Here is a 25,428-nt window from a genome sequence, read left to right as displayed (position 1 = left end):
TACAATGTGTGCAAATTATGTTGCTAAAAGTTTAGTTAATAAATATAGCAGCTTGCAGAACAGCAGAGGTACTTTTTAAAATGGAGTAGTGAATGTTCCTGAACCCTTATCCCCATCTGATGGTGGTGGTGTTTTTGTTAGAACAGGTTTCAATAGGCTGATAAAGTCTTTGGTTCCAGTCAGTGTGCATGAGGTGGGGCCATAGGAAGTGTAAGGCCTGCAAACCACCTGATATGGAAAATAAGGGAATGTTTTCAGAACATGGATGAAACCTGAACTGTTACCAAGAACCTGAATATTAAGACCACTGGACAATAGTGACAAGAAATGGAGAATACGATGAGTCCCACCTCATAAAAGATGGAAATCATTGTAAATAACTCAACAGTGGTTTGAGAGAGGATGTTTACATCGAATAAGAAAAGCCAATTCTAACAGAGGATGAGGCCTCAGATTTGTCAAAAACATACAGTTCAGCATTTGATGCCCAGTCAGTTACAAACCAATTCATACCTTCTTGCATGTGACTATAATATCTCTGTGATTCAGACTACAAAGGCACTAATGGCGCCCTACTGTTAGGGGAGTCTAATCTGCATCTCAATTTAGATGTGCAGAAAGGCACATCCCAAACTTCCTACCATCTCCTCAAGGAAAAGAGCAGCTATAACTAATCAGTCAAGACCTGAGCAAAAGTTGGTCTTCATGTTTCTTTGTAAAGTGGACGACATCATAGGCAACATTTTTCTCTGCTGCTTTCACCTGTGGAAACCAATTACAATAAATCTGCAGGAGGTCCCTTGAGAGAGCTTTAGAGTACTGTTACTAACACAGAATCAGATCAGGAGCTAAAAAATAAGTGAAACAAATAATTTTTGTTTATTTCAGGGAACTATTTGGATTGATTAATTGTTCCACAAAGCAGCACCAACCACATGTTGAAAGAAGATCCAATAGCTTTAAAGTAGCGGCTTAAGGAAAATGACTGCTAAAGACTCAGAGGACATCTGACATGTGTCTCGGCAGACTAGACCTCAGTAACTTTTTTCTCTGACCTGCTCTCTGGGGACTTGTCGTGCTTCAGGTCTGGGCTGCTTCCTTCACACTTTGTTTTTCCTTCTGGGAAGAAATTAGCTTAGAAGGTGAAACTGAGGATCCAAACAAAATCATTGGCAAACAGCTCTTTGTTGTAACAGAACTGCTCACATGATCCACACAAAGATGGAGATAAGTGTCAGAGCCAGGAGAACTGTAGGAACTGCAGCAGCAGTGATTCGTTTCCATGACTCTAACAGGGACAACATGGAGAAAATAACAGTTAAGTACGGTATGCCAAAATAGACTTTAGCAATGACTAATTTAATTATATATTTCTGCCACGTCTCCCTCTCCAATATGGCGGCATTGTTAACGTGCAAGATGAATGTGCAGCGCACTGGTATATCCATGGAAACCAGTAGGGGGCGGTACGCAGCGTGGCATGTTTTACTTCCTCAAACAAAGAATGAGCTAACGTCCAATCAAACAAGACGTTAGTTTTGAATGTGAGCTGATACCGAAAAACTACAACACCAATACCAATTTATCTCGTCAGGTTCACTACTTGGGACTTTTTCGGCTCTTCGTCAGTTTTCAAGCCCCGGCGACCTTTTTATCGACAGTTGTTTCATGGGAACCCAAGAGGGAGAGAGAAGTAAGGCTGCCAGGACTTTCTATCTGGGTGAAAGCTAGCGACACGTAACGCTTTTGGCTAAAGTTGGTTTCTGGGTGGCTAATGTTGTCACTGCTTTCAGCTGGACATACGTATACAGTAGAGGTATCTTTAATATGGTGATTACAGGTCGTCGTTTCGCCTTATTCGGTAATGTTTCTATTAGCAACCATTAGCAACGTTAGCTTGCTACTTCTGAGTTTACTCAACCGGTAAAGTTGACGTAAACAGTGCCGGAGAAGGCACCAATGTTGTAGGCAGATGTGTTTTGGTTGCCTTCAGTTCATAATAAATAATTTTACATGCCAATTAAACTTTTGTTAGCCTAAAGCAGTAGTTGGTGTTGTAGTTACAAACTGTAACTACCAAAAAATTGTATTAAGCTGGAAAGGTTGTGCAGTTACTGACTATGTGTGACTGATTAGAGTATTTTAAGTTCCTGATGAATGAGGAAGAAAGTTGGTGAATCAGAAAGTGCATAGGATTAGCAGGAAGTGAAGGCAGCTCCATGGAGGGTGTGTGGAGATGTATTGGAGAGAAGGTAGTTCCTTTTTATTCAAAGATATTGTTTAACACCATCATTTGGGTGAAAGGAAGGGTGCTGGTGCGGATTTTCATTAACACGGGTGATCTGTAGAGCTGGAGTAACTCAGGAAGGATACAGCTGGACAGCCATGCCAGAAAGATGTGAGAAACAGTTAATAAAGCTAGGTCAAGAAGAGACCTTTTTTTAATGTGTGCTTTAATTGTATCGATCAGGGAGCAGCAGTTTGGTTTCATTCAAAGAAATGAGAACACCATATGTAAAGTTTGAGTGCTGATGAATAATTATAAGTATGCAAACAGTGTTGTGGAAAAGTACTCATTGAACCATTTCACATTTTTAATGTTACAATCACAATCTTCAAATTATTTTATCAGACTTTTATGTGATAAACCAACATCAAGTTGTGTATATTTGTGAAGTAGAAGGAAAACATTCTTTTTTTAAATTTTTAACCAAGAAAAATCTGAAAGTGAAGTGTGCCTTTCGTATGTGTTCAGTTAATACTTGGTAGAAACATGCTTGAGCTGGCAAGTGTCAATTTGGGTGCAGTGTCTCTGTGAACATCACTTATCAAGTTTTGTCACTGATTTCCAATTTGAGTAAAGTCTGAACTTTGACCCTGCCATTCTAACAAAGGGATGTGTTTTTATCTAAACCCTTCTGTTTTAGCCTTCCACTGAAAGGTGAACCTCTAGCCTAGTCTTAAGTCTTTTGCTGTGTTTAAAAAAAATTTCTGCTAGGGTTGCCTTGTGTTTAGCTCCCTCCATCTTCCCATCAACTCTGACCAGCTTCTTTGGGCTTGCTGAAGAAGAGCATCCCCACAGCATGTAGATGGTGTTTTCAAGTAGATGTGCAGTTTTAGTTTTCCTTCAAGAGCTTTGCATGTTGGCCAGAAAGTTTAGTGTTGGTTCCATTTGACCAAACCATCCTCTTCCACATATTTATCGTGTCCCCTGCAACAAACTTTAAACATGACATGGCTTTGTTTTAATAATAGCTTTCTTCTTGCCACGCTTTCAGATTTGGCCACTGTACAAAGTGTAATATCAACATATTCTCCCAGCTGAGCAGTGGATCTCCGTAGTTCCTCCAGAGTTACCATGGGCTTATTGCCAGGTTCTCTGATTAATGCTCAACCTGTCAGTTTAGGTGCATGTCTTGGTGGGTTTGCAGTTGTTTCATGTTCTTTCCATTTTCACATGTAGGACAGAGGAACAGAGTTCTGTGAGATGTTCAAAATGTAGGATAGTGTTTTATAACATAAAACTGATTAAAGGTTCTCTGCAACTTTCTCCCTGACCTGTCTGCTGGGCTCCTTGATGCTGTTTGTTCATTAATGTTCTCTAATGTCGGAAGCCTTCACAGAACATCTAGATTTATATTGAGAATAAAATAAACACTGGTTGACTGAATTTAGATTTTAATATCAGTTTCTACATTTGGTTATTGGTTTATGTACAAAATAAAATATTGACACATTTAAACTATAATAAATACACTTTTCAATTGATCTAATGTGCGCTATTCCAGTTTGATGGAAAATGTGTACAAATATTTGCTTATCAGCCTGTTTATTTTATTTAATTAAACAATTAATCCCTATTAGAAATGAGTAGATATAGCTGGTTAAATTTAAAAGATTTGTTGCTGGGTTTTTTAAGCTGCTTTTAGAAACTGCAGCCGAGTCCTCAGATCTGCAGCTCAGTGGAAAAAAGTTCCACAGTCCTGGGGCTTTTGTTTGCGAAAGCTCTGTCAGCTTCTGTTTCATTTGCAACTAAAGTAGAAAGGGGAAGGTTGGCAAGATGGTAGCGAGACCTGCTGTTGGCTACGACTGGGAAACAGTGCCACCAACAGAAAAAATAGGAGGCAGAGCTAAATATGATCTTAATTTGGATTGACCAAAAAATAGATTCTGAGAAGTGTGAGGCTAGGTGGTTTGGACTTGTGCAGAGGAGAGATAATAGATATGTTGGAAGAACAATGATGACTATGCAGCTGCGTCAGAGAAGGAAAGAAGGGAAACCGCAAAGAAGGTCATGGATGCACTAAAGTAGGATGGGGATAGGGTAAAATGGAGATGGATTATCCACTGGGGCGACCGCTAAAGGAAAGAAATAATGCTCCCTATGCTAAAACTAATCCTTCTCTGTCATTTATTATTTATTATTGAGTAAAAGTAATCCTCTGTCTGGGAGTTACATAAATGAGTTATATAAAAGTTATAATTCATACACTAAACAGAATTGTTGTTCTGGATTACAGCCATTTGGTTATTATTTGGTGAGAAATTCTGATCTTATTTTCTACAAAGAAACCCTCCTACCACATTATCTTCCTTTTTCTCTGCAGGCTGGGTTGATGTGGCAAACGATCTACTCAGCAGGTGTAACGTAAACCTGAGGTTGAGGAAACTGCCGGACTGTAATGCAGATGTTTTCATCACTTTATACGAGAACATCCTCGGAGAGACAGTTCCAGGTAAAAGCAATGTTTCTGGAGATGCTCTATGTTTCTATGTTGTTTGCTGATGAGCACGTTTTCTTAAGACTTTGGGCTGTTCCAATAGTTAAATTCATCAGTTAAAGATGTTAAACCGTGGTAATTAAATAAGTTAGAGAATAATCATCTGCAGAATGGGTGAAGCAGAAACCCATTAACTGCTGCCTTATAGAAGTTTACATTGTTATCTGAACACAGACTGAGCATGCTTAATACTCATTGGTTTTGGGTTATGCTGATTTTCATTTATAAATGTTTGTGTTCAGATTATATTGCATTGGCGTGCAGTCAAGAGGATGATGTCCACAATGTTCAGTCTGTGATTGACTCTCTGTCTCTGGATTACCTTCAGATCAGCCTCTCACACATCACAGGTACAAAAAAAACATGTATATGTGCCAACACTGACAACGTATATTTCTATATCTGTTCAGTTAATTTTGTCGCTTTAATGAAGGGTTAAATTATTTTCTGAAACAGTGCGTTGAAAACCCAGACGGTAAAATCTTAAGGGTGCTAATTCACTGACTTTGCATTTTCAGGAGAAAATGTTGTCAGAGGTGATAAAGAGTCAATCAAGAACCTTCTGGAAATCTTTGATGGCCTCCTGGAATACCTCAATGAGGAGATAAATGAGGAGTCGCAGAATGGTGGCACGTGCATATATATATATATAAATATTATATATTCTTTCGTCAGCTGCATTAATGAGTTTACCTTTTACAACATTTGGAAAAGGATTAGCTTTTAATAAAACCATGGCCATATTATTGTACAACCACTCATTTTATCTCCGGTGTGATTGTTTGGATTAAATAGTTTCTCACTTCAGTATTGAGCTGAACTTCATCATCAATGTGTTTTAAACTCGTTTAGTTTTTTTAAATTTTATTTTAAGTTTTTCTCTCCAAGTCTTCAATCTTGTTCTCATCTTCAGATGAACTTAATGATTCTCCAAATGAGGATGAAGGTGGTAAAAGCAAGGAGCCAACCAGCTTGGAGGCCACAGAGCAGAAGAATACACAACAGGAGACATCAGTTTCACCCAGTGTAGAGTAAGAGCACCTCAGCACTCCCAAAACCTGAAGAAACATGAAATAACCACCTGAAACACATTTTAATCCTTATTATTAATATTATTATTAATTATATCTCACTATAAGGGAACATACAGTACAGACCAAAAGTTTGGACACACCTTCTCATGCAAAGAGTTTTCTTTATTTTCATGACTATGAATATTGTAGCTTCACACTGAAGGCATCAAAACTATGAATTAACACACACTGAATTATATACTGAACAAAAAAGTGTGAAACAACTGAAAATATGTCTTATATTCTAAGTTCTTCAAAGTAGCCACCTTTTGCTTTGATTACTGCTCTGCACACTCTTGGCATTCTGTTGATGAGCTTCAAGAGGTAGTCACCTGAAATGGTTTTCCAACAGTCTTGAAGGAGTTCCCAGAGATGCTTAGCACTTGTTGGCCATTTTGCCTTCATTCTGCGGTCCAGCTCACCCCAAACCATCTCGATTGGGTTCAGGTCCGGTGACTGTGGAGGCCAGGTCATCTGGCGCAGCACCCCATCACTCTCCTTCTTGGTCAAACAGCCCTTACACAGCCTGGAGGTGTGTTTGGGGTCATTGTCCTTTTGAAAAATAAATGATGGTCCAACTAAACGCAAACTGGATGGAATAGCATGCCGCTGCAAGATGCTGTGGTAGCCATGCTGGTTCAGTATGCCTTCAATTTTGAATAAATCCCCAACAGTGTCACCAGCAAAGCACCCCCACACCATCACACCTCCTCCTCCATGCTTCACGGTGGGAACCAGGCATGTAGAGTCCATCCCTTCACCTCTTCTGCACCGCACAAAGACATGGTGGTTGGAACCAAAGATCTCAAACTTGGACTCATCAGACCAAAGCACAGATTTCCACTGGTCTAATGTCCATTCCTTGTGTTCTTTAGCCCAAACAAGTCTCTTCTGCTTCTTGCCTGTCCTCAGCAATGGTTTCCTAGCAGCTATTTTACCATGAAGACCTGATTCACACAGTCTCCTCTTAACAGTTGTTCTAGAGATGTGTCTGCTGCTAGAACTCTGTGTGGCATTGATCTGTTCTCTAATCTGAGCTGCTGTTAACCTGTGATTTCTGAGGCTGGTGACTCAGATGAACTTATCGTCTGCAGCAGAGGTGACTCTTGGTCTTCCTTTCCTGGGGCGGTCCTCATGTGAGCCTGTTTCTTTGTAGCCCTTGATGGTTTTTGCGACTGCACTTGGGGACACTTTCAAAGTTTTCCCAATTGTTCGGACTGACTGACCTTCATTTCTTAAAGTAATGATGGCCACTCGTTTTTCTTTACTTAGCTGCTTTTTTCTTGCCATAATACAAATTCTATCAGTCTATTCAGTATGACTATCAGCTGTGTACTATATCCACCTCTTGCACAACACAACTGATGGTCCCAACCCCATTTATAAGGCTTGAAATCCCTCTTATTAAACCTGACAGGGCACACCTGTGAAGTGAAAACCATTTCAGGTGACTACCTCTTGAAGCTCATCAACAGAATGCCAAGAGTGTGCGGAGCAGTAATCAAAGAAAAAGGTGACTACTTTGAAGAACCTAGAATATAAGACATATTTTCAGTTGTTTCACACTTTTTTGTTCAGTATATAATTCCACATGTTTTAATTCATAGTTTTGATGCCTTCAGTGTGAAGCTACAATATTCATAGTCATGAAAATAAAGAAAACTCTTTGAATGAGAAGGTGTGTCCAAACTTTTGGTCTGTACTGTATGGCATCAGAACTTACATTAATCCACTAGATATATACATGTTCTGGATTTTACAGACTGGTTAAATTAGTAAAAAAGAATTGCTTTTCAAATTATAAGAAAAACTAAATTATATTTGATATGAGCCTCTTTAAACCAAAAAACAGCTGACTGTGAGTTTTGCGGCACATGACTCAGACGGTGTAACTGCTGAACGTCATGTTGACACAACAACCAACCCAGCTTACAGCCCTGCAGCAGAGTAAATACTGGAGGTCGATGCGAGGGAAAACGTTAACACACTCACATTGTGTTCATTGTCTTTTTCAGAATGAATAAATAAATGATTTTATTACAAAACACTGCAGTGAGTCAGCAGCCACTAACACTAAACTGCTTTTTAGGAGTTTAATAACTGAATTATCAAACTTACCTCATGATGGACTCTGATTTTATTAAAATTAATCAAGCTTACTTTCTCAAGTAAAGTTTTCTTTGTGGTGTCCTTTGCTAGTGAAACACAAACAGGGTTTTTGTCTGTACTAAAGTGTAGAGTGTAAAGAAGAATGATTTACCAAAATGACAACCCCTCTAGCCTTACATAACACCGTAATAACGGGAGGAACCATGAGAAGTGATGCATTTGAGCTGTTAAAGACCCGGTGAATCAAATCTATATTACAGAGCAGATTGAATGCATTTTATTAAACAATCCGAGACAGATTTTAGCTCGTGGCAGGTGAGATAATGTATGGTTTAAGCTCAAAGAAAAATGATTTAACTTGGACAGCACTGCTGTATTGACTTGAAGGTTTTTCCATGAGGCCACTGAAATCATACAGGCATTTAATATGTGAGGCTGTTCTCTAATTATCCAGATCAACACACAATTCTGAGGAGGCTGGATCGATTAGTGGGTTCATCGGGCTCGGTTGTTCTGCTCAAACATTCACAAACAAACAAGAAGGTAAGTTCATGTTGCTTCCGATAAAGGAATGTTTTTCTGAGCATTTTCTAGTCATTTTTTTGTCACGTTTTAAATCTTTGAGTTTGTTCCTGCATTAGTTGATTCCAGTCTCCACCTAATGTTCTATTTATTATCAGATCAAATGTAAAACTTAACTTTGATATATCGATTAAAATAATTTTTTGGTCTGTTCTTTTTTTTATCTTCATTGAAGAACCAGCTGTTGCTCCACAAACATCAGACGCTGTCAGCTCCTCGGGTCCCGTTGGCAGTAAGGGAGCTCCACACAGTGAACAGATCTACTCAGCCATCCCATTACAGCCACCCAACCAGCGTAACACCCCCCTCTGTCCTCCTGACACCAACCCGCAGTCACCCAGCCGTCCTCCCACAGCTGCTGCCCTCAGTCAAGGACCCATAGGGAAGGAGATGACCTCTGACCCAACACAGGTTGAGGTATATTATACAGTTTGATGAAATTAAATACATTCAGTGACTTTTTGACAGCTTCTTTAAAGTTTAAACTCTATTTTTATTTCTGACAGTAACACTTCCTGTTTGTGTAATATCAGTACATTGAAACAAGGATATGTAAATGCTGACTCAGCCTCATTGATTCTTAGAAAGAAGAAGTTAGGCTGGTAACCAGCATTCACTTTCATACAGACGTTTTTTAACATCTCCTTTTGTATTTTATAGGTTACATCTGTGTTATACAGATAAAAATGGGATGTTTAATTATTTATTCTTCATCTTATACAACAGCTTTTAAATTTTTTTATGCTTTAGCCAACTTTTTAAAAACATTTTTAAGCTGTTTTGCCACAAGAGAGAGGAAGCTCTGCATTTCCACTTTAATTGCAAATGAAGCGCCCTGACCTGCGTCTGACCTTTTTTTGTGTGAATGCTTGCTAAGCTTAAGCAATGGCCTGATTCAACAGAGGGGCAAATTCAATTCAATTTAATTCAGTTCATTTCAAAATACTTTAATAATGCTAAAGGGAATTTAAATGTTGTTGTAATTCATATTCTGCAGGTTTCTTCAAAAATAATCTAATAAGTATGTGATCCCATTCTGAATGTGTGAGTTTGCTCACTTACAAAGGAATGGACCTAATTGTCTCTAAGTCCAAAACTCTAAAAGACCACAAATTAAACCAGCTTCGGAGTCTGAAGTGTTTTCATCCTTTACCTGTTTTTATCCGTTCATCAGGTCTAGTGTATTTTTCTGAAATTGCTGTGCTGGGCCTTTGAGGAAACAGAAACTGTGGAATCGTGTTTAGCAATGAACCATCACTTTTAGTTTTTAATCTGAATTTAGCTTCACATTACATTTTTCCTTCACAGAACTCTAAGCTGGTAACAGAGACTCTGACCAATGGAAAAACATCACCCTGCCTGTCACTTGGTGAGTAGAAATACCTGAACCCTAGATGCTTTGAGCACAACATGTCGGACTGAAATTGCAGGTGATCGCTGTTGTAAGGAAGACGTCTGAAATCTGATGAACACAGTTTTATTGACTGAATGCTGGATTTGACAGTGATGCAAGCAAACAGATGATATTGTTTACCAGCTAAAGCTGCTGTGACTGGGGGAGATGGTGCCATCAGAAGATATCACACTCTTCTTAACAGCCTTTCTTGTTTTTGCAGCTGAAAGTGAGAAATCTGCATCCAGCCAGCGAGGAACTAAGGCAGAAGTGGAGGGTGAGACACTAGAGGTATGAAATGATGGTTACGTTTAGGTCTGCACCTTTTTTTTTTATTTGCAAAAAAGGATTATTGCAACAAGTCAAATGACACCAAATACTGTTGTTCTTAGCCAACTAATGGAGGTCCCAGGAAGGTCTTATTCCGCACCCAGCCCGATGTGCTCTTCCTTACTCTGCAGGATCAATTGACGGCCACCACGTCTTCACCACCAGACATTGAGGAGGATGAGGAAGATCTTAGTCGTACACAAAGATATAAGGACAGGGGAACAAGTCACAGAAAAAACACAAGCATTCGGTAGGGATTCTGTAACAAGGAAAAAAATTATTACATTAATTGCACAGTGTTGTATTTGATTAAGTATTTTCCAGACTGAATAAGTACTGACAAAAATGTATTTCCAGGCACACCACTAAAAGTTTTGTCCATCCATCTTTTATCCAGCTATCCATCCATTTGTCAGTCCATCCAGTGTTTGCAGGCTTTGTATTTAAAGCTCAACTTCAACAGAAATTTCTATTATAATTCTTTGCAAATCAGAATCTGGAAAATTGTGCAACATGCAGCAACCCCATAAGTAAACATAAAATTTTCAGTAAACACCCTGTCTGTCTCATCTAAACGCAGCAGGGCGGTAGCAGAAAGTTCAGAAGAGTCTCTGGCTCATCGGAGAAAACGGAACAAGGAAGCAGAAAAGGAGTTGCACCACATATCTGAGAAACTCTCTCATCGACTGGAGGAACTGGATCTGGTGTGTAATATCCACTCCATTCATCCAAACTCTTATTATGTCATTGCTGTGGGTGTTTTCCAGGTATTTGATCAGCATCACCTCAGTTCATTGTATCTTCACGTGCTTTACCAGGATTATATTTACAGCATTAAAGTAGAAAATCCCAGAAACTGATACCTATGGGATTTTTGTATAATGGATATGTATAATTACAGTACAGTTTAAATTTACCGTGCTAATAAAACATTGGTTAATGCTGAAACAACCAGTTGCAGCAATATTGTAATGTTGCTGGCCTATGTGAATGCTATTAACGTTGGGCTACACTCGTCGCTGTTTTTGTAGAGGAACATAAAAAGCACTAGCTTAAACAATGGTAAATGTTTGTTTTGACTGCTGTATTCAATGACAAAAAGACAAATCAGAGGAACAACAACAAATAACAAAATAATATAATTTTCTCATCAGAATTTAATAGTACTAGTATACTTTAATTAGCTTGTTACTTTTGGAAAGATAAAGCAGCTTCAACTTTTCCATCCCAAAACAATAACTTCAGTTTTATTTGATGACAGTTGAAGAAAATTATTGGGCATCCAATTGTTCATGTCATCACACTACATAGTGACTTCTGTGGATGCCTACATTCATCTGGTTTTATTAGTAACTAGAGCTGAGTGTCATTAGCGTTGCAGCGAACATATTTTCTAGTATTGTATCCCAAGGGTAGCACATGTAAAGAAAACGGAACAAGACCAAGTACCAAACCCTGAGGAACACCGTTATTGATGCTAACAGATGAGGATGCATTATTAACATGTTCAAACTGGAAACTTCAGGACAGATGCCGTTTGAAATGTCTGAAAATCAAAATGATATATGGTTTCAGCTACAGAGAAAGTGAAAATTCTTGTTTCTTTTGATTTTTATATATATTTCTGTGATGTGGTTCAATGCAAACAATAAATCCTGTAGATGTTGAAACGAGTTCTGGGAGAAAGTGATGAGTCCAGTGAAATGAGGGAGGAGGACAGGCAGCCCCACTGCAGCGACAGCATCATGGAGGGCCAGAGGACTCTCAGACAACCCACAGGTTAGAATGTCATAGTTGTAATATTTTCATCAACCTTTAGAATGATCTTATGTACAATCATGGTGTGTGTTAAACTATAAACTTTATTATTTTCAGGAACGCCCGACCCTGAGTCCGCCAATCAAACGCTCTCGACAACGCCCTCTCCTCCTCATCATCAACGCTCCTTACATGGACAACTGGAGGACGCCATGGCGGAGGCTTTGAGCCTGGATGATGAAATACAAACTAACCTTCAAGTTTCTGATCATTCAAAACGAGGAGAGTCACACCACAGGCCGCCTCAGAGAAATTTCAACAAGGTGCGTGTTTCAGTTCTTTCCAAGAAATTGTTGTATTCATGTTTTTAGGACCTTTTTGTGTATTTGCTTGATTATTTGTCTCCAATGTCCTCTATGACAAAAAATAATCAAAGCAAGCAAGGTGCTGTTGGCTTTTTAATCATGTCCCGTGTTTATAAAACTAAACCTTTTCAGCAACTGGAAAATGAAGCTTATGAAGAGGAGTTGAGAAGATATGAAGAGAGAGAACGGACAAAACTACAAAGAGCACGCCTCAAAGCTCAGAGGGCTGTAAGTCCTAAATATTAACATATTGTTCAGGTTTAATAAGCAACTACAAAATATCTCTTTTGTATATATTTTCCTTTTATTTTTAGCTGAAATATGTAAAGAAAATGCATTTCAGAAATGCCTTGAATAATATAGAAATAGAATAGAAATGGAAATTGTTTCACAGTCTTAAAAGTGGGAATCAAGTGAGATTTCATTTTCTTTAGTCATAATCCTGCTACCAAACTGCAACATAATATGTAAGAGGGGAAGTATTTTCTGAATATTCCATTATAAAACCACTAACTAAACTCCATTTGTTGCCGCGTGATACCCCGGTATATATTAATGAGACGGATGAACAACAGCAATATTTGTCTCGACAAGAACAGGCTTAAAGCACAGTTGTGTGTGTGTGTGTGTGTGTGTAGGAGCAAGAGTACAGAGAGGCCATTCTACGAGATGTTTCTCCATCACCCAGACCGTCTCCTGGCAAAACAAAGGCTCAACATAAAACACAAACAGGAGCACAGAAACGCCTTGAGGGTCCCAGAAAAGCTCCCTCACGTAAGTCACAACTTTTACAGTAAATATGTCCCGTACCAATCGATGCTCACTGGTGCCCAGGACTGACAGACAGTTCATTCATCAAGTAGATACATAACTCTTAAACCAGAAAGGGAAACGAAGGTTCTTGTGGGGTTTTTTTTGGGTAAATTCAGTTCTACTTTGAGTTACAATTGTCGCTTACAGACCTTCATGTTTTCACTAGTTGGTTTCTCTGCTCTCAGATCAGCATTTTCTTTTGTTTCCTAGAAAAATGTAAAAATCTGCCTCAATAAATGATTCGATTGACCATCACTCTGCGCTGTTGCTGGTTGAATAACTGTTCCTCCAATCAAAAGGCACAAAATGTTCACAACTGAAACCTGTTAATGAACAGCATTCAGTATCACTCACATGTTACTGTCCAGGTACAACATTCCTGCCCACTGTTTCTGTTAAAACAATGTAATAAACACCAATCAGGCATAACATTACAACCATTCTGACAGGTAAAGTACATGATTATCTTCTTCATTGTGCTTGCTGGAATGTGGGGATAAATTAGGATGCAAGTGAACATCGTGTCAACAAAGTTGATGCGTTTGAAGCAGGAAAAATGCACAGGCATAATGATCTGAGCTGTTGTCGCTCAAATGTCTGAAGACGTAAATGCTGTTTCTGAAACAGAGATATTCTGAAGTAGAAATGTTGCATTTGGGGCTGTATGGACTTGTCGGTGCCAGTGCCGACCCCTATCCACCGCTTAAAGCAGCAACGAATCACATGTAAGTATCAGAACTGGATCATGGCGTAATGGTTGATGCCTTCCTGGTATATTGAATCATGAGTGTGTCACTTAAGCTGAGAATACTGTACATGTTTCTAGGGTGCACTGTGGCTAGAAGTCAAGCAAGCAGAGGCAGTGTGATGTTTTGGGTAGAGTTCTACTTCAAATCCTTGAGTAATACCGTCAATGTTACTTTCTAAATCTGTTTATCAACTCGTGTCCCACAGGGCTCTGGACTGGACCCAATTCTCTTAGGACATGTGGTCCTTTAATACATGCAGATCCCTGCCTTATTTTTACTTGAGATAAAAATAATGTTGCAAGCAAGCTGACATGTGGCAGAAGTTACATGCTGGCTCAGTAGATGTTGCTTACAGCTAAATGTAATGCAACACCTGTTCCGAGGTTCAGATCAGTTCAGCAAAGTCCCTTTCTGCAATGATTGTCTCATTTGTCACGGTCTGCCACCAACTTCAGTTTTTGAAATCTTTGGAATTGCCGTGCAGACACACTGTCTGAAAATTTTTGTTTTTGCTTTCATCACTGTTATATTTTAAAGAAATAAAAGCTTAGTTTGGAAGATTTAAAAATTGAAAGGAATGTTTGCCTCTTATAGAAACAGCATTATCTCTTTTAGGAGGATAATGCACCCTTCTAAAAGGAAAATGCAAAAATAATTCAAAAATTATCTAAGGAGAACATAGGTGAATTTGAGGCATTTACCTCAGTCGTGCATTCACACTGCTGGTCCGATCCATGGATTGGTTTGCTTTCACACAGAGACTTTCAGACTGGACCAAACAATGTCACACAGTTGCAGGTGGAGTATTGCTCCAGCGTTGCGCTGATCGAGAAGAAGAAAAGCATGAAGAAAGTCTGTCTCATCTGGGTTTTTGTTGCTTCTTTAGTGTTCAAATGTAGTGTGTCTGCACCTCTTCTGTAGAGACGGGTCCGGAATGGGTTCACACAGACGTGATCCGCTCCAGAAACCGGACGCTAGCACAATGAAAAGTGTTCCAAAGGTTTGGTGTGAAAGCACTGTAAACATTAGTCCAAATTAATCCAATGGAGCATAACAAGACTTGAAGGATCTGCTGACATCTATGTGCCTCATTGGTGTATATTCTGCATATTATGTTCTTACATTTTTCTTTTGTAAGATCTCATAATGATGAACTCCAGATCTCAGTCATACTGAAAAGGTTTAATTTGGTACTTTGGAGTCACAAAAGCCATGCTTGCAGAAAGGTTCCAGCAATCCAACAGACATGGATCATTACTCACCCAGAAACCGTTTGATGAACCCTCTGCTAATTTTGCAATCTCAGTTTAAAGCAGCATCAAATCTTCATGTTTTCTTTCTCAGAAAGGTTTTTCCTGTTGGAGTGCACCATCTGGAGGATCTTTTACACTAATATTCTAACCATGTAGATATTATGAAGCAGCAACTACAGTTTTACTTTGTCACAAACAATTCAGGTTTTCCTCTTTATCTTCGTCTATCCAGTGACAATAAAAGAGAATGAGCTCCTCCCTTTGTTGCGGGAAGAGCTACCTCACCTTCATGTCTCTCCTCATGCTTTGGGTCGAATGTGGGAGCAGCAAAGGCAGCAGGTGGACAGACTACATGCTTTATCCTCCTCGCCGAGTCCACATCGTTACAAACTCTCCAGGCAGGTAAGAACCGTGGAGGAGTCCAGAAATTACCATAGCTTAAATGTGTGCATTTACTATACAAATGTATTAGTTCAGGTACAGGAGGATTTCAGTACTGATAGTTATTTTCTTCTGCAGGGCATATACCTTTTCAGATCTTCCACACCCCATCTTTATTAACCACTTAAGCATGTTATTATTTCATGTGATAATTGGGCACTGGCTATTTCCTGGGCTCAAGATATGATTGTCAAGGTTCCTACATGATTTTCAAGTCAACATTCCAGTCTCAGGTTTCCAGAGTTGTCACTCCTTTATGTATATTTTAAAATTCAACAGCAATGTTCACTATGAAGTCACAGCAAACACTTCTGAGGTGGGCCGACTTTAAATTTCAAATCTGGGGAAAGAAATTCGAAGGTAGGAAGGAAGTGAGGAAAGGCACAAGAAAAGTAGTGATATCTCACAAAGAATGAACAGAATGAAGGATGGACAAGTAATAAAAACATGAAGACAGGACAAGGACAGGGGGCGGGACACAAAGAAGGTTGAAATAAGCGAATGACAGAAGGAATAAATGGAGGAAAGAAGGAGGATACAGAAGAAAAGAACAAATTGAGAAAGCACAACATTCAGACAATAAAATAGGGAATAAAGTCTCTCTTTGCCCATACTTGTTCAGACCTGGAAAACACTGAGTCAAATCCCATACTTTTCTAGGAACCCTGTAGAATCTGAAGAGTTTCAAAAATACCAGAGTGGCCCTCCCTCTCTAATCAGTGCGAGCTGTCAATCAGCTGTTTAGACCTCGTTAACGGGGTCCTTCAAGAACACAAAAAGATTTTTCCCTGAAATTTGTGATCTCTATAAACTCATTCTTATCTTTTAGTTGGGGGAAGCTCAGAGGAAACATGACCTGCTGGTGGATCTCGTGCGTAAAGACCAGGACCACAACAGACGTCTGGTGAGCATCAGCAGACCCATAAATTTAGCCAACATTTAAAAATACTAAAATGCTAACAAGTTTTGAACAACGTTCATTTTTTTCAGAGGGAGTTTAAAGATCGGATCCAGCAGCAGAAGTCGGTGCAGAACAAATTGAGGGAGCAGAGGCAGCAGATCGCCCGAGCCAAGAAGTACCACAACGACTACCATGTTCAGCACCGAGCCCGCCTGATGAGGGCTCGCACTAAGGAGGAGAGGGTGGGTAGCAAAGGCCAATTATTATGGCCTTTTGTAGATATAGGGTAAAACAATCCCACTTTTTGTTAAATTTTGCAGATTATACCTAAAGCTTATTAAAATATATTGAGAAAAGAACAAATAGACATGTATAAAAATGTTGCAGCAGAAGAAAATTATAGCAGAACACTAAAAACAAGTTTATTTATTTTTTTGCATTCCCAACATTTGTGCTGATGACTAAGAAAATGCCAAAATAACACAGGTGTGTTTATCTGTGTATGCAGATGTTTCGGCAGCTATTTGAGGAAGGTTTGGGGTTACAAAAGCTTCGACTGAGGGAGCAGAGAGCTTATGCCAAGGAGCAGCAACTGGAGCATCAGAGACGACACCAGGATCAGATCGAGTCCTTGGAGAACTACTACAAGGATCAGGTAAGGTAATAGGATATCAGGAAAATTGCTGGTAATTTCCGTGTGTGTATGACACGTTTTGTCTCTTTCAGTTTTCACTGCTAGCTGAAAAACTTGCACAAGAGCGAGAGGAGATCCAGGTTCGGAAAAAGGCTCAAGAAAAGGTAAATACTTCTCATCAGGAGGAAAAAAATCTTTAAAAATTAAATGCTGCAATGCTGTCTAAAACAGGGTCCCTACTAGAGGTAAGGTAAGTTTATTTATATAGCGCTTTTCAGCAACGAGCCACTCAAAGCACTGTACATACAATTACAATACAATCACAAAGCAAATAAACACAGATACAGACACAGAAAAACAAATCAAATGATAAAATCAAACAACAGGGGTAATTTAAAAAAATTTAAAAAAAAAGAAAATAAAGAGAATAGAATGATGGACAAGAAAATGAAAGGAAAATTGGACTGAAAATTTAACTAATTATGCCTAGATGGCACAGTCAAAGGCCACTCTAAACAATTAAGTTTTTAATCTTGATTTAAAGCAACTTAGGGTTTCGGTGCTTTTACAGTTTTCTGGGAGTTTATTCCAGATTAGTGGAGCATAAGAACTAAAAGCTGCTTCTCCATGTTTGGTTCTGGTTCTGGTTCTGCAGAGTAGATTTGAGCCAGAAGACCTGAGATGTCTGGCTGGTTGATACACTGACAACAAGTCTGTAATGTATTTTGGTGCTAAGCCATTTAGTGATTTATAGACTAACAGAAGTATTTTAAAGTCTATTCTCTGAGCTACAGGGAGCCAGTGTAGGGACTTTAGAACCGGGGTGATGTGCTCCACTTTCTTAGTTCTAGTGAGGATGCGGGCAGCAGCGTTCTGGATCAACTGCAGCTGTCTGATCGACTTTTTAGGCAGACATGTGAAGACACCGTTGCAGTAATCAATTCTACTAAAGATGAACGCATGAATTCATTTTTCAAGATCCTGCTGAGACATTAGTCCTTTAATCCTGGAGATGTTCATTAGATGATAGAAGGCTGACCTTGTTACTACCTTTATGTGCCTCTGAAGGTTCAGGTCTGAGTCCATCACTACACCCAGGTTTCGAGCCTGACTGTTGGTTTCTAGCTGTATTAACTGAAGCTGTGTGCTAACTTTTAAACGCTCTTCCTTTGGTCCAAAGATTATTACTTCAGTTTTGTTTTGATTCAGCTGAAGAAAATTTAGGCCCATCCATGCATTGATTTCTTATATGCATTTACCCAGCGCTTGAATGGGTTCATGGTCACCTGGTGACATCGTAACGGATAGCTGTGTGTCGTCTGCATAGTGATGATAACTTACGTTGTTGTTTATTAAAATCTGATTTAGGGGGGGCATGTAGATATTGAATAGAAGCGGCCCTAAGATGGACCCTTGGGGAACACCACATGTGATTTTTGTGCTCTCTGATGTAAAGTTACCTACTGACACTAAAAAGTCCCTGTCCTTCAAGTAGGATTTAAACCAGTTGAGTTCTGTACCAGAAAGGCCGACCCAGTGTTCCAGGCGCTCTAATAAAATGGAGTGATCAACAGTGTCGAATGCTGCACTAAGGTCCAATAATACCAGCACTGTGGTTCTTCCACAGTCTGCATTTATACGGATGTCATTGAACACCTTGACAAGAGCAGCTCTGTACTGTGGTGAGCAGGAAGCCTGACTGGAAGACTTCGACGCGGTTGGTCGTTGTTAGGAAGTTGTTTAACTGCTGAAACACAGCTTTTTCAATAATCTTACTGATGAATTGGAGGTTTGATATAGGCCTGTAGTTCTGTAGTAGCAGCTTGTCCAAGTTGCTCTTTTTCAATAGAGGTTTGATAATTGCTGTTTTTAGGGCCTGGGGGAAAACACCTGACAAAAGGGACGTGTTTATTATTTGTGTTAAATCAGATGTTATTACAGGCCAAGCTTTCTTAAGGAAAGCTGTGGGTAAAACATCGAGACAGCAGGAAGAAGAGCTTAGTTGCTGTACGAATTCTTCTAAGATTTTGTAATTTATTTGGTGAAATTGGGAAATTTTGTCAAAATCAGTTCTAGTTGGAGACAGCATTGGTACTGGAGTTGATGTGGATGTGCTGATTGCTTCTCTGATCTTTTGGGTTTTTTGAGTGAAGAAGTTAGCAAATTCATTGCAGGTCCTGGTAGAGTGGAGTTTAGATGCTACAGTTACAGGAGGGTTTGTTAACCTGTCGACCGTGGCAAATAATGCACGAGCATCGTTAATGTTTTTGCTGATGATGTCAGAAAAGAAGGATTCCCTTGCATTTTTCAGTTGTAGGTTATATCTGTATAGTCTCTCTTTATAGATAATATAGTGAACCTGGAGTCCAGTCTTTCGCCACCTGCGTTCAGCTTTTCAACACTCCTTTTTTTCACTTCTGACTGGTGGAGCACTTCTCCACAGAGACATTATCTTCCCAGAAATGACTTTCACTTTAATTGGAGCAATTGAATCAATGATGTCCGAGATTTTAGAATGAAAGTTATCTACCAGCTCATCTACAGTGTTACAGGGCAAAGTGGAGGTAGAAGAGTAAATCTGGTTAAAGGTTTCAGCAGCACCGTCTTTAAAAATGCGTTTTCTTATCATGTCTCTTTGGCAAACTGAGTCATTGGAGATGATGCTTTCAAAAATAACAGAAAAGTGGTCAGATAGAGCAACATAAGTTACAGACACCTTGGAAATGTTTAGATCCTTAGTGATGATCAAGTCCAAAATATGTCCCTGTTTGTGCATTTGCTGTTTAACATGTTGAGTCAAACCAACATTTCTAAGAGTGTCACATAGATCTATTGCACTTCTGTCATCAGGATTGTCCTTGTGAATGTTGAAGTCTCCTACAATAATTAAACAGTCATAGTCAACACATATCACAGATAAAAGCTGATCAAAATCACTGAAAAAGTTTGTTTTGGACTTAGAAGGCCTGTAAATATTCAAGAACATGGTTCAGACCGGACTCTTTACCCGGAGAGCCAAATATTCAAAAGAGTCAAATTTGCCCAGAAATACTTTTTTACACTCTAATAAATCTTTAAACAAAGTGGCCACCCCTCCACCTTTTCTTTGCTGTCTGCTCTCACAAAGAAAACTGTAGTTCGGAGGTGTCGCCTCTATCAGAATGGGAGCTTCATTAAATTCATGTAACCATGTTTCTGTTAAAAACATAACATGAAGATCGTGGTCAGTAATGAAGTCATTGATTAAAAATTATTTTCCTGACAGAGATCTAATGTTCAGTAAAGCCACTTTATATGACTTAGTTGCTGATATTAACTCTGTGTCTGGTTCTATTTGACAGTTTATGGCTTTTGTTGATTGTTTATTACTGTCTCTTATCCTTTTGGCTTTGTTCTTTCTGTCACGTATAAGCACAGAGATTTTACAACTATCTCCTATTAGGGGCCCAAGTTTTTCCTGGACATGCTCATTTCTGATAGAGTTACCACTGGGGCCCAGACTGCATCACAGAGAAGTGATTTGAAGGTCCTGATTAGGAGGTGGTGGAGGTCTGCGGTATTTGGAAGATGTTGGTTTAGTAGCAGGGCCTCGGCCACGGGGGGGTTCTGAATGGAGATGTCAGAGCCATTTGGGTCCCGATTTTAAGAGCTCCTTTCATGTTATCAGAATCCAGTAAAGCAAAAAGTGGGCTCATTGGGGAGATGGGAGAGTTCTGTGCGGTCTGGGTCGGGGTCTGGAGTGAGGGGGGTTTACCGGGGCTGTCGGTCTGAGTTTGGGGGGAGGGGGGTATAATGGGAGGGGTCCACTTCTCCTGTGGATTTCGACGGGGAGACCTTTTGTGATGACCTCTCTTTCTCAGCCAACTGGCTGATTGTTTCTGCTGGAGCTGTTGGAGGCAGCGTTATCATTGTTGTTGATACTCCATGTTCTCTGCTGAAGGTCGAAGCTGCTGGCGGATTATTTACTGAATAGAAGAGATTAGATGTGAGACGTCTGGCTCCTGGCTTGTTCAAACAGAAACCATCTTGTTTAAAAAGTTGTCTTTTTTCCCAAAAAATATTAAAGTTGTCGATGAAGTTCACCACTTATTAATCATCAGAAGTCTCAAAAAAACCTCCTCTCCACAGAAAATCAGTGCAAAGGGTCTGCTGAGAAACACCTTGATATTGAGACCTCCAACAATATTCAGAAGACGAGTGAAATCCTCCTTCATTCCTTCTGATTTTTTTCTTATCCACGACATCCATGGCTCCACAGTGTATAATAAGGTTTTCGGGCGCTTTTCTGTGATTGCAAGAATATTCTCTGAGATATCAGACACTACGTTACTGGGACCAATCATAACTTCTGTGTTTTTCTTGTTGCAGAAGTTTTTAATCCGATCTACAGCTGTGTTGCCCACTGTTAGGGTTCTTGGTCTGGTGGGGTGCTTTTTCTCTGGCAGCTTAGGAGAAGACTGTTTAGAATGAAGATTGTTCTCAAACCTTTTATTGTTCTCAGAAGATGGATCATTTTCCTGGTTTTCATTCTGTAGTGGAGCAAATCTGTTCTGGAGGAGAACTCCATTATTTCCAGCTGTCTCACTCCTATCAGTTGCTGTGACAGCAGCTCGCTGTCGAAGTCTCTTTTTCCCAGGGGAAAAGGGGGGATTTCTCTGTAATTCTGGCCATTCTGATTTCTTTAATTGCTGAGATCTTCCAGTGAGTCGTCCACCTTGACTTTTTGGGCATGCACCTAAAACATGCCAGGGGGGTCTGCTGGTAGGTTTATTCTCAGTGTTCTGATTGCCAGCTGAGTTGTTGAGCTGGCTGACACTGTTTGGGATCACAGGAAGAGTTGAATCATCGTTGTACCCCATATTCACCTCCACATTCACTTCTAGTCGATGGATTTTCATCTACAAAACAGCCAATTTCTGTAAAAGTTTGTCAAAGTCCTCTGTGGTGAAGGAAGGCATTTTGTGCTGATTAGCTGGTGTTAACTTGTCCTTCTTTCGAGTTCGATTATAAAAACATCAAAGTCCTTTAAAAAAATAAAATAATAATCATAATAATAATAATAATCCTAGAGATGCACAATACACTGAATCACAATCGTTAACGTAATATCAGCCTGTTCACTATCGCACAAATGAAGAACTACTTACAGTAGTTCTTCACATACGTTACAGCCAGATACTTCATCAAAGTTCATGAAATCAATCCCATATGTACGCTTTTAAACTCTGTAGCTTCACATTGCTGTAAATCAACTATACTACATTTCATCAGTATTATAACTCACTCACCAGTGATGCAGAGGTCTCTCTTACAGCAGCAGATGTTTTATCCCCCATTCTGTTCATTTATCCACCGATTTTCTCCTTCCAAGTTTGTTTTCACAGGATTCCATATTTAAAGCCTAACTGCTGTAGAAATATCTGCCATAGATTTATAGTGAACTTTTTAATTTGTACTTAAAAATATGCTGATTGAGAACTCGAACTTGAATTTTGTTGACCTACAGGTCCTTCTCAAAATATTAGCATATTGTGATAAAGTTCATTATTTTCCATAATATAATGATGAAAATTTAACATTCATATATTTTAGATTCATTGCACACTAACTGAAATATTTCAGGTCTTTTATTGTCTTAATACGGATGATTTTGGCATACAGCTCATGAAAACCCAAAATTCCTATCTCACAAAATTAGCATATTTCATCCGACCAATAAAAGAAAAGTGTTTTTAATACAAAAAACGTCAACCTTCAAATAATCATGTACAGTTATGCACTCAATACTTGGTCGGGAATCCTTTTGCAGAAATGACTGCTTCAATGCGGCGCGGCATGGAGGCAATCAGCCTGTGGCACTGCTGAGGTCTTATGGAGGCCCAGGATGCTTCGATAGCGGCCTTTAGCTCATCCAGAGTGTTGGGTCTTGAGTCTCTCAACGTTCTCTTCACAATATCCCACAGATTCTCTATGGGGTTCAGGTCAGGAGAGTTGGCAGGCCAATTGAGCACAGTGATACCATGGTCAGTAAACCATTTACCAGTGGTTTTGGCACTGTGAGCAGGTGCCAGGTCGTGCTGAAAAATGAAATCTTCATCTCCATAAAGCTTTTCAGCAGATGGAAGCATGAAGTGCTCCAAAATCTCCTGATAGCTAGCTGCATTGACCCTGCCCTTGATAAAACACAGTGGACCAACACCAGCAGCTGACACGGCACCCCAGACCATCACTGACTGTGGGTACTTGACACTGGACTTCTGGCATTTTGGCATTTCCTTCTCCCCAGTCTTCCTCCAGACTCTGGCACCTTGATTTCCGAATGACATGCAGAATTTGCTTTCATCCGAAAAAAGTACTTTGGACCACTGAGCAACAGTCCAGTGCTGCTTCTCTGTAGCCCAGGTCAGGCGCTTCTGCCGCTGTTTCTGGTTCAAAAGTGGCTTGACCTGGGGAATGCGGCACCTGTAGCCCATTTCCTGCACACGCCTGTGCACGATGGCTGTGGATGTTTCTACTCCAGACTCAGTCCACTGCTTCCGCAGGTCCCCCAAGGTCTGGAATCGGCCCTTCTCCACAATCTTCCTCAGGGTCCGGTCACCTCTTCTCGTTGTGCAGCGTTTTCTGCCACACTTTTTCCTTCCCACAGACTTCCCACTGAGGTGCCTTGATACAGCACTCTGGGAACAGCCTATTCGTTCAGAAATTTCTTTGTGTGTCTTACCCTCTTGCTTGAGGGTGTCAATAGTGGCCTTCTGGACAGCAGTCAGGTCGGCAGTCTTACCCATGATTGGGGTTTTGAGTGATGAACCAGGCTGGGAGTTTTAAAGGCCTCAGGAATCTTTTGCAGGTGTTTAGAGTTAACTTGTTGATTCAGATGATTAGGTTCATAGCTCGTTTAGAGACCCTTTTAATAATATGCTAATTTTGTGAGATAGGAATTTTGGGTTTTCATGAGCTGTATGCCAAAATCATCTGTATTAAGACAATAAAAGACCTGAAATATTTCAGTTAATGTGCAATGAATCTAAAATATATGAATGTTAAATTTTCATCATTACATTATGGAAAATAATGAACTTTATCACAATATGCTAATATTTTGAGAAGGACCTGTATGTGTAGGAATCCTGCCAAATCGTAAGCAGTTCACCCTGACGTCCAGCAGGGGGCACTTTGTCACTTCACAACCTATTTAGCTTATTGTTTATAAATCGGGGAAATCAAACTGTAATCTTATTTAGAAAAGATAATCCTTCTTTCTCCACCTCAGGGAAACTCAAATACTTTTCAAACATTAATGATTACCTCTATTTTTGTACAGGCTTTGCTAAAAATGAAGCGAGAGCTGCGCTCCCGAATGGAGCGAGAAATAAGGGACCTACAGAGAATCATCATCCAGAACGACGAGGATGACCACTTCCAAGACCTTGAGGTCCAGACGCTGCGGAACCGGGTCCACATGGCTTCCTTCCAGTACAACACCAGCTATCTACACTGATCAGGAAAAGGAGACTAGTTTAGGTCCAAATTAGGGATCACATTTACCCCGAAGGATAGAGCTGCATCAGATTTCTGCGATTAACAACTAACGGTACCAGAATCTAAAGCCACCAACACTCTCAGGCATCTTTTTCTAGAGATTTGCACAGAATAGAACGTGACCAGTGTGAGAACGTGATTTAAATTTTATTAATGAGTTTTACACACACTGACTAGATGTAGCTAACTCTTCCTCTCACCTCTGCTGCTACACCTGAACTTCAGACACTTTGGACCAAGTCCTCCTCTTCGGGTTTAACGTGTTGAATACGAATGTTTTTCCTTCCCGACTGCAGTCATCGTGTGCTTTTATTGTAAAATAGTGAATTGTTCCTTCTGTTGCCAAATAAGGACCACAGACACAAAGTTGGTATAACTGTCAACTAACTTTGTTTTCTTCCTTTTACATGAAATGTCTTCCGTTTAATACTTTAACCATGCAAGTGGATTATTTATTTAACTTTAATGTTTGATTTTTAATACACCTGGATTGATCGCTGATCGTCAGGGGCAACGATAATCGGTCTGTTTATGACTTCACTTTAACCTCTGCTTGATTGTGACTCTTTTCTACTGTTTTCCAAATCCTGATGAATCACTGAAACGAATCAATGATTCTGCCATTTAAACACCACACAGTTGTGTTTTTTGTAACCATGGAGCATAAATATGCCCCCACAACATCCATTAAATGTGTGGAATCACTG

General features: G+C 39.7%; 1 protein-coding gene across 5 annotated transcripts; it reads left to right on the top strand.

The window, feature by feature from the left end:
* Positions 1 to 1,502: 1,502 nt before the first annotated feature.
* On the top strand, positions 1,503 to 25,428 carry LOC124869112 (centrosomal protein of 95 kDa-like). Of its 5 annotated transcripts, none has more exons than XM_047366849.1 (21): positions 1,503 to 1,693; positions 4,608 to 4,736; positions 5,024 to 5,131; positions 5,300 to 5,407; positions 5,695 to 5,812; positions 8,418 to 8,506; positions 8,721 to 8,962; positions 9,854 to 9,914; positions 10,162 to 10,229; positions 10,331 to 10,518; positions 10,849 to 10,972; positions 11,930 to 12,047; positions 12,144 to 12,349; positions 12,524 to 12,619; positions 13,030 to 13,165; positions 15,439 to 15,608; positions 16,477 to 16,551; positions 16,638 to 16,790; positions 17,057 to 17,203; positions 17,275 to 17,346; positions 24,504 to 25,428. In XM_047366849.1, the coding sequence occupies exons 1-21, from the start codon at positions 1,669 to 1,671 to the stop codon at positions 24,678 to 24,680; spliced, it is 2,610 nt and encodes an 869-aa protein (XP_047222805.1). In that variant the 5' UTR covers positions 1,503 to 1,668; the 3' UTR covers positions 24,681 to 25,428. The 5 variants fall into 5 exon arrangements, with proteins under 5 accessions (XP_047222805.1, XP_047222809.1, XP_047222808.1 ...); XM_047366853.1 differs by having other exon boundaries at positions 5,300 to 5,410; positions 10,400 to 10,518; positions 10,852 to 10,972; XM_047366852.1 differs by having other exon boundaries at positions 5,300 to 5,410; positions 10,400 to 10,518.

The sequence above is a fragment of the Girardinichthys multiradiatus genome, chromosome 5 (genome assembly GCF_021462225.1).
Source record: "Girardinichthys multiradiatus isolate DD_20200921_A chromosome 5, DD_fGirMul_XY1, whole genome shotgun sequence".
Taxonomy (NCBI): Eukaryota; Metazoa; Chordata; class Actinopteri; order Cyprinodontiformes; family Goodeidae; genus Girardinichthys; species Girardinichthys multiradiatus.
This window is presented reverse-complemented; position numbering and strand designations above follow the sequence as displayed.